The following is a 17532-nucleotide window of genomic DNA, read 5'->3' as shown; positions in this document are numbered from 1 at the left end:
TGATCAGTGCACTCTCATAAAAGACATGGAGTTAGCAGCATTGGACCAATCACAGACATGGTGAAACCTTGCAGAGCAGCATACTTCACCATGGAGGAGCGTACAATTATTCTTCAGAAAAAAATAAGAAACTAAATACATTATCCAGGCCAAAAGCAACACTGTTGCAACAGGAACAGCCAGGAAGGAATCTTGGTGAAACACTGCTGACTCTGTTTATACGCAAATTCTGTAGTTTATGAAAGGATTAAACAACGAGGAGCTGTGCATTGTGCGGTTTTAATGCACGACGCAGAGTGTATAACACTATGATGCACAGCGGTGTGGTATTTCCCAGCGAACTGCATTGAAAGCATGTAATGCACAGCTCCTTGTTGCTTAATCTGCTTATACCATTGTCTCACATAGTAAACATTTCATAGCAAACTGTCTTTTTTTTCTACAAAATCTGCTATAATATATATATATATATACACACACACATATATATATATATAATATAGTATATGAACTATTTTAAGTTTGCTTCAATTCAGTTTTTAAGCCAAACAACAGTTGTCAAGCTACAGTGAGTTTCTCTCATTTACCTGTCAAAAGCTAGTTGATCGGAACCAGCTAATTAACTCGTTTCTATGGTGACGCCCGTAACGGAGTGATACAACAGTGATTTAACTTGCTAACCCATGTATGCATATAAACAAAAATAAAGCCCGCCAGCTGGCCTTAGAATTCTCACTGATTAGGGTATAAACATTAACAATCCATCGGACGACACAAACAGTACCCTGATCTCTGTTACAGCCCAGACGTTTGGGGCAAAGCTTCCTCAGTTTTTTTCCTTTCCTTTTGTATATCTCACTTCTGCAACGACAAACTAAAAGCACTATTGAACATTTAATACCTCATTCTTTTATCTGTTCCGCAATCAGGGATTGGTCAATATGACTCAAATGAAATCCATTAATGTTTAAACTAATGAAAATAAAAGCAGGAAAACAAGAATTTTAATTGGCTTTGTATGACTTGCGTAATATGCTTTAAAAACACAGTAACATTACAAGTCTTTTTTGTTTTCTTTCTTTAATATTCAAACTGTGTTTGGGAGAAATGATTTCCTTGAGGTTTCATGCGATTTTTCCTTGTATAAAAGTCTTGAATGAGACTGAAAAGATCAGTAGCAAAACATGCCTGCTTTAACATCTGCCAAAAAGGCTGCACCAACACAACACCCAACCTACAATTAAGAGTACTTAGTGACTTCACACATTTTTTAGCAAGTGAAGACCAAATTTACTGGAGAAATGGTTAGCCCCAAGGATGAAGTAAAATCTGTCATTAGCATGATCATTTAAGTGTTACAACAGACCAGGAAATCAACTACAGATGTTCCAAAGCACTAAACAGGTATACAGAAGTTTCTGCTGCTTTGCTTGATAAGTCAACATGAAGTAAGGTTAAAACACTGAAAGAGTTTCCGTTCTCACTGCTTTAAACAAGTTGTACATAATGTATGTGTGTTTCTTTATTCTTAGATAATATTCCAGACAGAGGCAAGAAATAATTATTGCCCACACACCAGTATCACCTGAAAAAGATGAGAGACATGTGCAAATGCTTTACAGAAGGAGTGAAAGTAAGATGAGGGTTGACGCAGAAGAGGGAGGCGAAGAGGGGGGGTGAAAAGGGTCCTACACCCACAGGGTTGGAGAGGGTCAGCATCGTGACTGGTGCACACCAGTAAAGAGGGGAGGACCTACATGCAAAATATTTAAGATGCTCAGGCAGAGGAGGGCTTTGAAATAAAGAGTGAGAGCTTCAACGCAGCTGGCCAACACTCCTGTTAGCTGCTCTCGTCTTCGTCTCTTTTTATTTCTTCAGGCAAGAAAGAGCTGACCTCCTTAAAGACCACAAAACAAAAACTTTGGGCAACTTAAGAACTTTGACATCTTAAAATGACAAAAATAAATTTGAGCATAGTGGCTTTGGGGGTCTCACTGCTCCTGCTAGCTGAGACATGGGCGCAGAACCCCAGGAAGAGACTGGCACCTCCAAAGCCTCCAAAGGGCCAGTGCTGCGATGAGGTGCGCTCTCTCAAAGTGCAGGTGGCAAATCTGACCAGTCTCCTTGAGGAGCTAGGTCGCAAGCAGGAGACAGACTTGATGAATATTGTGAGGCAAATAATGGAGCTGGACCAGCAGAACCGGCAGCAAGAAGCCCGAGTCACAGAAGCAGAGAGCAAGTACTCAGAGATAAACAACCGTGTGGAGATCATGCAGCTGCAAACTCTGCAGTCTGCAACTCAAACTTTATCAGGTGAGTTCTCTTAACTCCTGTTCACAGAGTGGAAATGATGTTTAAGCTCCAGCTGGTTGGGTTTTTTTTTTTTTCCCTCAATGTATTACATATATATGAAATATGATTTGAACACATTGTGACAGTGAACAGTGACTCTGAAGCCTTTTTATTTTGTTGTTAGTCATTTTTCCATTCACTATCCACTGACCTAGCTGGTGTTAAATGTTTGGCTATGACTGTAATAACATAGTCCCAATTTAAAAACAGATCTGTTTTATCTCTTTGTTTTTTCACCTGGTCTCAATTTTACTTTGAACTTTGAAGGTTTATTATCAATTTATCACAGAAAATTTATTTCAATTAGTAAGTGAGCTTATTTTTGAAAGGTCAAAAGACAAACTTCATGAGCAAAACAAAAGCGATCATCTTCCTGGAATGTCAGCATTTCTCAAGTAGTCAAAACTATTTTGCATGAACAGAATCATGTATTTATTTCAGCAGCAAAGTACTATAATCAGTCGCGTTTGTTGCTTTGTGGGCCCCAGTCAGCTGCTGGGAGTCTGTTGTGTGGTTGATTACAGTGCACACACTGAACTGTCCAACTACAGTGAAAAGCATTAATTTACATCCACAAAGTTCCATCAGCAGGACTGTCAAATAGTCTTATCTTCCCCACTAACTAAACTTCCAACGAAGCACTAATCGGCAGTGGCTGCTGCACAGTGGCTCACCAAGCATTGCATCATTTATTATTTCAGTACCTTAACTGTGTGGTCTAAAAAGGTCACATTTATGATGGAGCAGCAAAGAACAGAGGCCTCATTCAAACTTGAGTAAATCAGAAAAGGAAGCAGAACAGGAAAGGACGCAATGATTAGAAAAGGGAAGGTTTCCACATCTCTTCAAGTATTGGCCTTACTGCTAAATAGTGGCCTCACAAGCCTTCATATGGTAACACCACACTGTTAAAAGGGTATTTGGGAATGTGTGCAGCACTCTGGGCAAGCTGCACATACCGCCTTTTTTATTTCTAAACCTTCTTTTACTTTTGATGGGGAGCAGAAAGGTAATTTTGTCATCTTTCAATTCCTTCAGATACCCATAAAGATGTATTTTACAGCAGCCACATTTCTCAAAAAATGCTTATGAAACTGCATATGGTTTTAACATAGCATAAAAAGCTATTTTTCTTTTTCCAGATGCTATATATGACTGTGCATCACTCTACAGCAAGAACTACAGGATCTCAGGAGAGTACAAATTGCCTAAAGATGAGATTCTGGGTGCCCCTGAGCTTAGTGTGAGTGACTTGTGTGTAGAGAAAAATATTGTTTATGTGCTTTTTGATAGAACGTGTTGAGCTCTAACGCTTACTTCAGTGTTTTATCTTAGATAAGGCAAATAACAGTTCTTTTGTTTCAGGTTTATTGTGATATGGAAACAAACGGAGGTGGCTGGACTGTCATTCAGCGGCGCAAGGTTGGCCTGACATCCTTTAACCGTGACTGGAAACAGTACAAAAATGGATTTGGGTCCATCCGTGGAGACTTCTGGCTGGGCAATGACCACATCATCCGCCTAACAAGGCAACCAAGTATGCTAAGGATTGAGATGGAGGTATGTGTTGGAAAGCACAGCAGTCTTACAGGCTTGGGCATGAACTATTTCACAGCAAGAAATAAGAAGACATTGACTATTAAATAGAAGAATTATAAGCATTTCTTGCTGACAATGTCAGTAAATGTTCTCAGTTTCTGTAACTGCCTCTGTGTAATATATGCCCTATGTGTATTCTAATGCAGGACTGGGAAGGAGAAACCCGCTATGCTGAATACGGATTTTTCACTGTTGGTAATGAGATTAACAGCTACAAGCTCTTCATTGCCAACTATAGTGGAAACGCTGGAGACTCCTTGCGCTACCACAATAACACCAACTTCAGCACCATCAACAAGGACAATGACAAATGTGTCGATGACTGCGCCTCCCTGCGCAAAGGTAAATTCTGAGTTCAAGCCTTGTCAAAACAACCAGAACCTTACCACAACTAAATATCCATCTTTAATTAACTATTAAATGTAATTCTTTTCCTTCATCTCCTGCCAGGTGGTTACTGGTACAACTGCTGCACTGACTCCAATCTTAATGGCGTTTTTTACCGCTACGGTGAGCACACAAAAAGCACAGATGGAATCACTTGGTACGGCTGGCACGGCCCCAACTATTCCCTCAAGAGAGTGGAGATGAAGGTCCGACCAGTGGGTTTTCAACCATAAGTGCCTCAGCTGTGCCTCCTGAATCAACACTATACACATGAATATCAAGAGATCTCACTAATACCTGTTCAATCAAACTGTGGCTTTCCATTGACTGCGAAGGGAATGAAATTGTTGGTTTTGATGGTCTGGTTGAATTTCAGTCAGTTGAATGTGCTGTGTTTTTTTACCGTGATTGATTGTAAATTGTAGTTAACTTTGTGTATTTATCAGTAAAATATTTTATTTTGAAAAGCTTTGATAGATGCTTTTTTTTTTCTCAACCACTGTTCCTTATGGGTTACTAGATTTTGATTCATTCTCTTCTTAATCTTGAAAGCACTAGGATGGTTTTTTTTTTTTTGTTCTTTTTCTTTGGGTAAATACAAGTTACAATCAGTCCAGACTGGTCAGATTTAGCAATAAATCTTGATGAGCAGCAGGAGCTAATTGAATGGAGTCTGTGCAAGTTGCTGAGATATGACCTACCACCAAGAGGAATGTCCTATAAACTACGCTGCAGTTTTTCTTTTTTAAAACTCTTTAACATCATCATGGAAATGTGTGATTTGTAAAATGTGTACAGCTCTTTAATTGTGTTGTTTAATGTGACAGAAAATAAAAAAGTATTTTTAAAAGAAACTAAAGTTCTTCTATCCATTCATATTTATGGTATAACTGCATGTGAGCATTAAACCTTTAACACTTAGGTCATCTCCTGACATCCTGACCAAAAGGTCCAGACACACCCAGGCCAAACGAAGGAATAAAGACCACACACAGTCTACTCTGCCATCTATTAAAAGGTTCCTAGGTTTACTACCATAAAAAAAACGTTAAGACCATTTTATTATTCTTAGATGCAACAAAGAATTCCTTTGAACACTCAAATACCTACAAGAAAATAAGTAACATCCTTAAAATATGTCACTTTTCTCAAAATGTGACATATTTACTCAATGCAAACTAACAGATGCCGAACATTTATCTTGTCGTTTCAACAAAAGTGACCAAAAAAGTGACCAAGAGGACAAGGACCTTTTGTACATCAAGAAACTACATTAATAACTCAAGAGTCAAAAGTATTGAGACATGCACAGCAAAATAACTAATTTGAAGTGGTGAACAGGCTAAGTTCAGTCATCACTGGTTTTAATTCTGTCTCCATAGAGGGAGTACCACCAAAAAAACACTGTATTTTGAAAAATTAGCTGCCATTAATGAAAAACGTTTATTCTTTAACTGAAGTGAAGAGTGCTGCCGAAAGTGGTATTCATCATTTAACGATACTAAAGAAGGTAACTGTGTGTTGACATCTAGGCACCTTCAGGGAAGTGTAATTCCCATTATCATGAACTATAGCATAAATATTACTACAGCTTATGCTCACCCTATTTTTTGGAATAAAGGTTTTACATAAATGAGAACATAACCTGTCTTGAAAATGACATATATCAGTGTAAAAGAAATTACTTGCAGTAGTTGCTACCACTGGAATAAGTTGGTAAGTTTTGAGATCTTTGCTGTATTTTTAAACAGGATTCCATTAAATAATTTTTCTGACTTTTATTTAAGAGTACAAGGATAAAGTTATGTTTGATAGTTAAGCAAAAAAAATTATAACAATATAATAATGTGTTTCTGCTGATCTCTTAGATTAGTAAAAGCCAAACATAGACAATATTAAATGGTTAAAGCAGGAGAATTGCAGGGATCATGAACAACTTCTCTCCTACTCATCTATTTTAACAGTTAAGAAATGAAATCATGCCCTAAAGCTACGCCATGCACGTCTGGGATAAGATGTGATTTTGTTTAACAGCTTGCAGCCCACATCTGAACATATTCAACTTTACTTGAAATTCCATTTCCAACCAAATCCAAGTGCCCAGTAACACTACAGCTAGACGTATATTATTAACACATGGCCCAGATGCAGCGATGCCTGGCTCCAGCTGCTTCTGTACTGATGGAATCATCAAATTTATATTTAACATGGAAATTAAGGAGCAGCTAAGTCTTTCATACCTTTATAATACATATCACAGTTTTTACATGATCACTGCATTCTGCATGATACCTGATGGAATTCTTCAATCTGAACCACAGTCATGAAATACATAAAAAGACACCAAATGGTACAAACACCACAACAGACAACTCAAATAATCATGTATTTATGTTGTTATGAATATTAAAAATCTTAAAATCCAAAAGGTGAGAAAATACAGTCACACCACTGATTGTTGTGGTTTTTTTCAAAGTCTCTTGCAAGTTACTATAACATCAAATTTGTACTGTTGTCAGTAAGTTATGATACAATTTTAAGTTATGATACATAAACTATTCCAAAAATGACTCCTAAAATAATGACACTCATCAGTGACAATGCTTCCTTGTTACCAAAAGAAGTGGTGCCCATTACAAACTTTTTTTTTGTCTTTATAAACACAGGCACGACTAAATAAAGCAATGTTTTCACAGGTCTTTTGCAAACCAAAGTCTAAATCTTTTATGGGAAATCCTAGAGAGGTGAGAACCAGATGGGAATAACACCACCGTGCCGGCTCCCATCATTCATCATCATCAAGGCTCCCAAGAAATTGAAAACAGGCCCCAGAGAAATACAAGCCCAGACACTCACAGATGAAAAGGAGGCAAGCATCCAATTAGATGCCTGGAAAACAGATTTCTCCATGCCATGGCAAAGGTTCAGAAATGAGGAAAAAAAGAGAGAAAATGGGATGGAAAAGATGACAGAAGATATCAAAGCGTTGTAAGGTAGGACAATGTTGTCTCTGTGTTTATTTATTAGTTGAAAAATGGACTCTGAGGGGGTATGTTTATTACTTTAAATGATTTCACTTCTTATCACTGGTGGCCTTTCTATTACACAACCAAATAAATGACGTAAACCACTGAATATCATGTTTTCTATTAACTTTTTTCCAGCGAATAAAAATGAATGCTTGCTGTATTCAGTCAGATTGTGCAGTTTAAAAAAAAAAAAACAGAGTTAAACCTTTTAATGCTAAAAGTGTTGTGATTGTTTCTAAACACAAGAAAATGTTTTATTTATTTAGATTCTATGACCTCCTACCTGATCAGAGACTCCAAGATGAGCGGAGAGGGACCTTTCTGAAACTCCAGCTCTTTGTAGTGCAGCGCCTTGGCGTAGGCACGACATTTGGCAGCTCTCTCGCCGAGCAGCACGATGCCATTATCGTCTCTGAGGGGCAGAGGGCCCTGAAAAAGGAAACAGTCCGTATAAAATAGCCAAGCTTTTGATTTCTACATTACAATTGAGTTCTCTGTGAACAGTTCTCTGTGATCTTGTACTGTCCTCAGATGGTAATTAGAAGCTAAAGTTGTTATATTCACTGGCTTGAATAGAGCATATTTAATATGAGCTTCTACTGACGCCTCACAGCAAGGAGTCCCTACTAAATAGCTAAATAATGACTAAACCAGGACAGTTTCAGCCCTCACAGTAACAGTATCATTGCTGACTCGCTCAACATGTTTGGTAAAGCTGAAGTACAGAAAAAGTCTCATCTGGAAATGCTTCTTCTGTTAATCTCTGAGAAGCTTCGCAGCACCTTAGTGAAGAATAACAGTGGCTTTAATTCTTATGTTTTCTGAGGCATTCTTATAAAATACCCTGCAGTTTAAGGTGGAATTCTATTTGTACATTACTTCTTTGAACTACATCTTTTTGGGTGTCATTTCAACTCCACTCAAAACCACATAGACTGGTGATCGTGGAGAAGTTTGAACTTTGGCTATTAGGGTTGTGACAATATGTTTTCGTCCCATTTCAAATCAATTACGATTTTTTTGGGTGCCGATTTGATTTTAATTGCGATTCTCATGATTCTTCAATATTGCTGATTTTGGAAGACTAAAAACAACAAAAATAAAAAGTACAAAACTTTTTATGCTAGTCATTTTTCTTGATTTCAATTAGGAAAAACCAACACAGTAGTCAGACCATTATTCTGGTACTATGATGCCCAAGAAGACAAGAAAAAGGATTCAAAATAAATAAATAAATAAAAAATAAATAAATAGAAATGACAAATTTTATAATTGATTATTTGTATTTATTTGAAAACCAAATCTAATTTTTTTTAAATAAAAAATGTATTTAAAAAAAATACTTAACTACCTTAGTGACTATAAAGTGCAACAAAATAGGAGAGCAAAAACTGTTTGTTCATCACAGCAAACAGAACAAACATAAAACAAAAATTGAAGGGCTTTTCCAGTCAAGTTGTTTGATATATTAATTTGCATCAACTTTTGCATATCAGGCCTGCAACTTGTTCCAAGAAAAGCAAAGTTTGCACCACTTTATAATGCTGCCATTCCTTCTCTCAACATTTAATGAACAATATGAGAGACATTTTGGAAACCCCTCACATATTTCTATTGGGAAAAGGTCACAACTGCATTAAGGCACTTCTTTTGCAGCCATGCCTTTATAATATAAGCTGACAGTTGCTTTCCATTGTCTTGCTGAAAAATGCATGAACCCCCTGGGGAAAAACAGGAGGGTATTGAACACAGCACATGTTTCTCTTGATGCTCAATTTGCTCTTCTGCATTAATGCTGCTATCACAGAAGTGTAGAAGCCTTTTGCTAAGGGCACTGACACATCCTCATACCATCACAGAACCTGGCTTTAGGACTTGTTGTTGATGGTCTACAGCAAACGGCATCGATTTCTTACAATAAAAGACATAGAGAACTGATTTATGTGACCACAATTCGCATTTCTACTGTGGGACGGTACATCTCAGAGGCCTCTGAGCTCAGAAAAAAAAATCTCTGGACAGGGTTAAAGTTGCTGGGATTTTTAGAGGCATTTGTGAATCTAACTACACGTTATACCATATGACGTAGGTTTTCCAGAACAAACCTTTGCCCATCATGTCCTTATCAGCTATTTATCAATAAGAGTTGTTGATGCAGTGCTGACAGTGATGAAATACCTGGTCTGCCTAGCTTAGTGCTTGCACCTTTGTCCTTTGTAAACTAAAATTCCTCCAGATTCTTTTAATCATTTAATCATCTACTGTAGAGTTGGGCTGGGCAATAAGGTCTATAACTCATATCACAACATATTTTGGCTTTCTCCCGATAGACTATTCATATCTTGATGCTCTGAAATGTCCTCATAAACACTGTGTAAATGTTGAATTCAACGTGATGTATAAAAAACACCGGTAAGATGAAAGAAAACTTGTTTAAATTTAACTTCACTGGGATTTTGCTCTAACAAATGTTCATGTTGAACAAGGGACATGCACTAATAAACATATAATTAAAAACCAGTGGTGCCCGACCATTATAATAGCAACCCCTTCCAACCCTAGAAAATCAGGTTTGTTAATTTTATTTTCTTTAATTACTCAATATCTTAAACATTTTTATATTTAACTATTTTATATTCAAATATTTTTTATTTCATTATTTAGGTCATTTCTGTTGTGCACCAGATCATAACCAAAGTAATGCAAAACCGAACAGATTTATATTTTTTATTATATAATCACTTTTATTAAAAAAGCCTAAACCGACTGATCTAATTGATCTTATTCTCATGCTGACATGAAATCACGTCACATCATATCTATAAAAGCCGTCCATGGCAGAGAGCACTTTGGAAATTGTTGCATCAACCACATGTCAAAAAAAGCAAACTAAACTACAAACAAAGTTCCGTTTGTGCTCAATATTCACAATACAGCAGTTTTATTTCTTATGTATAAGTATATGTGATGCATCGCCCAGCTTTACTAGAGGTTTCCAATCTTTTTTTGCAGAACAATACTTAAAATATTTTGAAAATTTGTCACTCATCTATTGACAAATGAAGACGCCAATTTGAACAGTATGTAACAGTATATAACAGTATGTAATATTATGTAATAGTATGATAACTTTTGGCCAATAGATGTTCATCTGTTTAGATTCAATTCCGTTGAATTGCAGCAAAAAGCTCACACTTCTCAGTAAGTATTGTAGGATGAAATAACCAGATGATATTAATGACACTGAATCACAGTGGATCTACTGAAAACACTTAAGGGCTTGAATACAATTTAGAAAAATACAAACGACACAAATTCAGTCGTTCTTCATATATTTCATCACAGGGATGCTTTAAATTTGCTGTATTTCATTGCTTACTTTATCACTGTGCTCCATGAACTCAGCCAGGTTGAGCAGTGTCTGCGTGACCTCAGCAATGTCTTGCGAGGTGAGAGCCAACTCGATGCTGCGGATGAGCTCATCCTGCTGATCCTCACTCAGCTCCGACCAACAAGAGAGGAAAGCTGCATTGAACAGGTCTCTGCGGAGCGCAGGAACAACATGTACAGACAAAAACAGATTCCCATTGTGAGAAAGAAATATTTTGGCTTAGATATATGCAGAGGAGCAGTAAAAAGACATTTATAGTTCACAGAAAAAGACCCCTTTATACTAAACTACTGCAATGTTGTTTTACAGCTCTGTTCGCCACTAGTATTAAGTATTTCTTTAAAGACAGGCAGCCTGAAATTTTCTTATACCTCCCCCTTCAAAGGCATGATCTTAATGTTTATTATCCATTTAGATTTATCATAGTTGAAAAAAAAATAATATGCAGACTAAAGCTACAAGTAGGAGGAAGAGTTGTGGTTAGAAAATTATAGGACAGTAGCCGCATACCTGGCAAGAGGGATGTAAGTTTGTGCCAACGACCAGCACGATCGCAGGGCTGGGGAAGATGACTCTTTGAGCAGGACGACGCTCAAACGCCTCAGCCACTCCAGCCAGTCATCTTTGGAAACTTTCCGAGCAGCTCCCCAAGCCTGCACAGTGAGAGAAATCATCGGTTTCAGCAGGCATTGAGTAGAACTGTGTGGGACTATCAGTTCCTCCAGACTCGAGTATCAAATGCAACGTGTGTGGGACGTATTTATGAGATTTTAGCTGCAGGTTATAAAATATTGCAAATGCATTAATAGTGTTTTTCCAAAATAATTATCATCGTTTTTGGCAACGGCAGCGGAAACCACTGCGCGATGCGACGGCCCATATTACAGTCAACTGTGTTTATCAAGATTACTTCCATGATTCCATGTGTGCTCCAAAAGTAAGCATCTGCATTCGTGACATTCTTCGGCTCATCTGGTGAGGTTTTGTTTTTGATTCTATCCCTGATCTGTTGATTCGTATGTCATTGCCAGAATTAAACTATGGACTCATACTCGCAGCTGTTTACTGCATCCAATTTCAACACATGCAAAGATGCCAGTAAACAAACACCAGACTTGTATGAACCATCTTTCACCATGAAAATATAAACAAAAAAAACCCCCAATTTCCACAGAAGAAAAATGTTCATTATTCCCTCAGACCTTTTGAAGTGCAGTAGTGCTGACATGAAGCTTTTTCATTGGGCCCGCCTCCACAGGCCCGCTGACCAGCACATCGCCTTGGTTACTTCGGAGCTGTCGATGTTGGAAGATTAGAGGGTCTTCTTCTTCCTCTGCCAGAGTATAGCCCTATTGTAGCCACACAACAAACACAGGCCACACGCAAACAGCCCACACACATGCAGAACAGTTGAGTCGACCATCAAAACAAATTTTATGAATGTAGAAATGCATTAACGTCCAGAGCATTTGTTGATAAACAAAACGTCATATTGATTAGCTTATGGAGCATAGTACAGAAAACATCAAATTTATCATTATTTTATTCATTGTTTAACCATGTGTAGTCATTTCATGTCACGAAGAGTTGTAAAGCTGGGGCCTGACGGGCCGAGATGCAAAGAATATTTAATATTTATGAATTCAGCAGACATTCTGGAAATGTGAGTAGAATCAACTCGCTACAGCTACGTTTGAATGTATTAAAAGTACTTACTTTAACAATGCGACATATGAGTATGTCATAGCGCTGGTGATTAATCCTGTGTTTCAGCATTACTTTGTTCACCATAGGAATGAAGATCTGGTACTGAAAATAAGAAGAAAGGAAAGAAAAGTTCATAAAAAAAACTGCATGTCTTTTATGTGGTTTATTGGAGATCCGTCTTTCCCTTCACCATAAAGTAAATAACTGGGTATCTTGTACAAGAATCTGACCTCTGCAAGCCTCAGATCAAAAGCTTCCTCAACGTGTTTGTTGCTAGACGCAGCTGGAAGCAGAGCTAGTGGTGCTGAGGTTAGACCTCAAAACAATACAAGGGTGTAGGGATAAGAAGTGGAAGGGAAGGGTAAATGTGACCTCATCCACACTCATAAACATTACCCCCTGCCAGCAAACGGTCAGTGACATAAGCAGTCTGGCAGGAAGTAGCACAGACTGGGAGGATGAGGGCTACATTCATGTAAAGCCAACAGTAGGAAAGCTACTCGACTCAATAACAGCCAGTTGTAAAGGGAAGCTCAAGGGACATATATGACTACCTTCTTCCCTAACTGGAACACTAGCGAGGACAGGGTGTCCATTGAAGTGGACCTCAGCTCAGGGGTGCTGTCAAGCGTCCTGACGATCGGGTGTATGATACGTGAAGCGTAGTCTGTGAAGTCCAGGGACTCCGTCAGTCGATCGAGTGTTTCCAAGGCAACCCTGAGTCACAGAGACAAACAGAAAATGCTCGGTTTCAGTTAAATACGTTAAAGGCAGAGTAGCTCATATCCTGCGGCATAAAACTTTTAGAAGGACTAAGAAACAATTAAATCCTGATGGTTTTCACAAGTCACAGGATCTTTCACTAAAACCACATGAGCATGATCGGATGTGAAACTGACTTGCGGGCCTGCAGAGGAACGTCAGTGGCATCAAACAGTTTGACAATGGGAGGCAGCAACAAGTGGAGGTAGTCGTCCAGGTTTGCTCCAAACAGCTGGATGGCATTGAGCAGCTGGAAAGGACAGGACACACAGTTAAATCCCACACACACACAAGCAGTTTTAATGAGCTTGTTATGGCATAATGGTTTCCTTCAGGGACTAGTGGTGGGAAATCGGATCTAAAAAAAAATTCAAAATCTGTTTTTTTGTTGTTTTTTTGCTTCACAATTTTAATATTGATTTTTTTTTTTTTTTTTTTTTTTTTTTAAATTAAAAATAATCCACTGAACTTCTTATCATTTTTATTGATCTTTTTACTTGTATTCATTGGCATTATAGCAGCAGAATGATGGTCTGGCTACGGTGTTGTTTTTTCTAATTGAAATTTAGAAAAATGACAAGCAAAATAAGTTTTGTACATTTTTTTTTTATTTTTAGTCTACAAAAATCAGCAATAACAAAAAAATCGTGAGAATTGCAATTTAAATCAAATGGGTACCCAACAAATCGTAATCGAATCGGGACAAAAGCTTATCGTCACAGCTCTGTCAGGCACAATAAAAAGTAACGCTGGATGGACTTGTTATCTCGGCAAGATGAAGGCACACATGCTAGCGTGTGAACAACTGAGCAAATCAGTATCTTACAGGTAAATCACCACACTGCACAGCTCATTAAATAAAATACAAATTGCATGAAGAGGACAATTAGGGCCAATTTCAAAAACACAAAGCACTGGGGGGGAAATATGCTGGAATGTGAAAATACTTGATACCACTCAGCAAGTCACACACCCCCATGAAAGAAAATACTCTATAACAGGGTTGTATTGTTGTACCAATGATGTTGCTTTTTTTCTATTTTCTGTTTCATTTTAAATTCAGGGTTGTAGAAAACATGAACGTCGACACAAAATGTTATTATAATAATCATCCAGGAGTTTCACAAGTTAAATACATTTAAAACCGGGAAAGAAAAAAGTTATCACTGTTGTAAATCTCAAAAACAGAGAATAAATTTTCATCCTAATGCCATAATCTGAAAATCAATACCTTATAAATGTAGTGTCAAATGGTTTACTTATTGTAACCAAAAACATACCACGTGAAGCTCTGTTGTGTTAAAAAAAATAATAAAGTTACACATATTTTTGCAAAAACTGTTATGGTTAAGTGAGACTTCGCAATTCCTAACAACTCAAATGCTGACAAGTTTAATTAAAAAAAAATTGGTATCAAGGTTCCAAAATGCGAATTCTGCAATGACCAATACAACTAAACAGCCACGTAGTGGCAGTCTCAAAATAAAAAGTAGAAAAAAGAACCCTATGCTTATCCTCCATATTTACAGAAATGCATAAGTATTACATCATATTCTCCATTAAATATAGAATTAAAGAGTCGGATTTGAACCACTATATAGTATTCTCCGAACAACATGGCCTCTGACATTCAGGCGAGACTTGTTTGCAAGCAAAATTTTATCTGACCCCTTTTTAAAATGCAACCAGTGATGCTGGTTAGAAGCATTCAGAGTTTAACTTTAACTGTGGATTATTTTTGATAAAAGGTTTCAGAAGCATGTGAAGTGAGTGCTCCCATGCTAGGTGGACTAGTGCTGGTCTTAGAGAACGACGTATGATGCAGGCAACAAACTCGCTCTGGCCCCACAACACATACTGTGACCACTGCAGCCCCCATGCACCTCCAACGCATGTCTAAAGTGCATATGGCTAGACAGCAGGAAGCTGAGGTGAAAGTGTACAAGTAGTTATATGTGTGCACGTATGTGTGTGTGTGTGTGTGAGTGTGTGTGTGGTGGGGTATGCTAGACTGAACAGCTACTTGAAATGATAGAAGCATGTTTTTCTTTTCTTTTTTTCCCTTTTGGAACCAGAAGGTAACCCAATTCCCACTTTCCCCATTTCATGACCCTCATTTTGGGCTAAAGAGTAGGCTCCGGACCCAGATCCAGACCCAGAAGTTATAGTCTATCCAGATTGCGGGCTGCAGGATTATCTAAATCTGCAGACATGGAGACAAAACAGCATCAAAGCAGAGGGGACTAAATGACTTTACTCTTTATGATTCTGTCTTTGTGGTCTCTTCCCAAACTATGATTTAGGGTTTGAGGGAAAACTCTGACAACTGCTGGCAGCAGCTGCTGAAACCAGAGAGTGTGTTACTTACACATCTATGTTGTCTTTGAACTGATGTATTACAAGTGGATGGCTTAAACCTGAGTGCTCCTGATGGATACTGATGCCAACCACTAACAAAAAAAAAACAGTATCCCAATAAGTCAACTGTGGCCAGAGCTCCTGTGCTTTCTATAGAGGTGCTGAGTGATGAGAGTATTTTTTTAAACACTCGTCTTACTGGCAGCAGAAGCAAAGTGAATTTATTGACTAAAATCTGACATACGATCTTTTCAATCTGGTTACTGAGCTTTCCCCATGAGATTTATGACACATAAGATGTCCAATTATGTCAACACAGATCTCATATGTCAACCCGAACAGTGAACTCCGGCCTACAAAAATTCATTAAAAACACTTTATTTATTTATTTAAGGGTCGTGCAATAAAAAGACAAGTAAATCGCCCTTCAAATAACATCATTAAAAAAATAATTACTGAACTTTAAATATTCTCTAATTCAGCTACTTCATAGAAATGTAGACAAATGTTTAGTTTTTATAGTATTTGAACTTCACCTTGGCCTTTGCATGAGCTCTGAAAGCAAATCTAAATATGTTCTTTTCTGTGTCCTGTATATTTTGCACCATTTGTCAGGAAGTCAGGAAGCGTGGAAAGATTGCATGGACCTGCTTGTAGAGTCCATAAAATAACAAAGAGAGCCTTTGTTATGCAAACAATAATGAAATATGCTTGAGAAAATACCAGCAGTTTCCTATTAATGATGCTGATGCAATTATATATTTCATAAGCACAAACAAAGGCATTTGGGAAAGACTGAATAATTCTGATCTGTGTCAAGATATAAAAATAAAAAAACTAAAATCCATAAAAAAAAGACCACGTCTGAATAACTGGTCATCTGTTAGGTATTATCTAGGTTTGTTGATGTCTAAATGAGAACAGGAAGATAAAGAGGACAGTTTAGATACAAGCTGCAGAACATTTAGTGGGTGATTCATGGTTCAGACACTTGTGATATTTGCAATCAGAAAACAGCATCTTTTGTAATTTCTGCTCAAACATGAAGCAAAAATTTAAAGAAAGTCTAATTAGGTTTACTTTTAAAGGTCATAGTATGTTTGAGGTTCATTCTGGCAATCAGCAGTCTGAATATCCCTACATTTTTGTGAGTAGTGTAAAATCTAGAAGAGAACGATGCTCAGTGTCTGCATAAGTCTTTCTGATAACAACGCTGCAATGAAAGAGAGATTACAGAGATCGTTTTATAAAGGATTCAATGTCAGTGCTTGCTTTGCACTCTGCCAGGCAAGCATTCGTGGCATATTAATCTCGTATTTTTATTTGTTAGGCTTCTCCTGAGAGCGATGAATGAACATTTAAAATGATTATGAACACAGTTTCAAATTCAGTTTTTTACTGTTGAATCTTGTAGTTACTTTTCTTGTTACTGAAAAAAACACCACTTAAGGCAATTTAAAAAGCCAGCATGATGCTTTAATCTTCTGAACTCACCTTGATGGTCACACTGCGACCAGTGCTGTTATCGTGCATGAAGACGCGGAGCATGTGTGGGATGAGCTGAGGCAGGTAGAGCTTGAACTCTCCACCCAGAGCCACCACAATCTGCTCAATCAGAAGGATGATGGTGTTCTGCATGGGGTTGTTCGGTGTCCAGTACTCCTAAAGGACAGATCATAATGTGTTGGTGTTCACTACCATCATTTCTAATGTGGCATTTCTTTTCTTTTATTTAAACATGGAAGAACTGATCTATTATGATTGCTACAGAAAAAGCATTCAAAACTCTGCTACATCAGACATCCAATGGATATTATAGTCAATAAGTGGGATATTCTATCATTTTAGATTTTACACCTGGTGATTCATGCAACTTTGTTACTTTTCTGTAGTAAAAAAAAAAAAAAAAAAAAAAAAAAAACATTGTTATGGTTACTGTTATTATTA

The 17532-nt window shown here is 37.6% G+C and overlaps 2 protein-coding genes across 3 annotated transcripts in view; one reads left to right on the top strand and one right to left on the bottom strand.

Annotated features, from left to right (window-relative positions):
- Window positions 1–17532, bottom strand: part of mtor (mechanistic target of rapamycin kinase) — an 84810-nt gene that overhangs the window by 47333 nt on the left and 19945 nt on the right. For both annotated transcript variants that reach the window (XM_079239038.1, XM_079239039.1), the window contains exons 21-28: window positions 17080–17247; window positions 13365–13477; window positions 13020–13182; window positions 12475–12567; window positions 11961–12107; window positions 11269–11411; window positions 10747–10909; window positions 7651–7796 (exon numbers count right to left, since the gene is read on the bottom strand). In XM_079239038.1, coding sequence (XP_079095164.1) covers window positions 7651–7796; window positions 10747–10909; window positions 11269–11411; window positions 11961–12107; window positions 12475–12567; window positions 13020–13182; window positions 13365–13477; window positions 17080–17247 — 1136 coding nt within the window. The remainder of the gene's footprint in view (window positions 1–7650; window positions 7797–10746; window positions 10910–11268; window positions 11412–11960; window positions 12108–12474; window positions 12568–13019; window positions 13183–13364; window positions 13478–17079; window positions 17248–17532) is intronic.
- On the top strand, window positions 1815–5168 carry angptl7 (angiopoietin-like 7). Its single transcript, XM_079238763.1, has 5 exons — window positions 1815–2313; window positions 3495–3595; window positions 3718–3912; window positions 4098–4293; window positions 4402–5168. Exons 1-5 carry the CDS (start codon window positions 1953–1955, stop codon window positions 4569–4571), a joined length of 1023 nt encoding a protein of 340 aa, XP_079094889.1. The 5' UTR covers window positions 1815–1952; the 3' UTR covers window positions 4572–5168.

This window comes from Telmatherina bonti, assembly GCF_933228915.1.
Source record: "Telmatherina bonti genome assembly, chromosome: 4".
Classification (NCBI taxonomy): domain Eukaryota; kingdom Metazoa; phylum Chordata; class Actinopteri; order Atheriniformes; family Telmatherinidae; genus Telmatherina; species Telmatherina bonti.
Note: the sequence above shows the minus strand (reverse complement) of the source record. Positions and strands in the feature narration are given on the sequence as shown.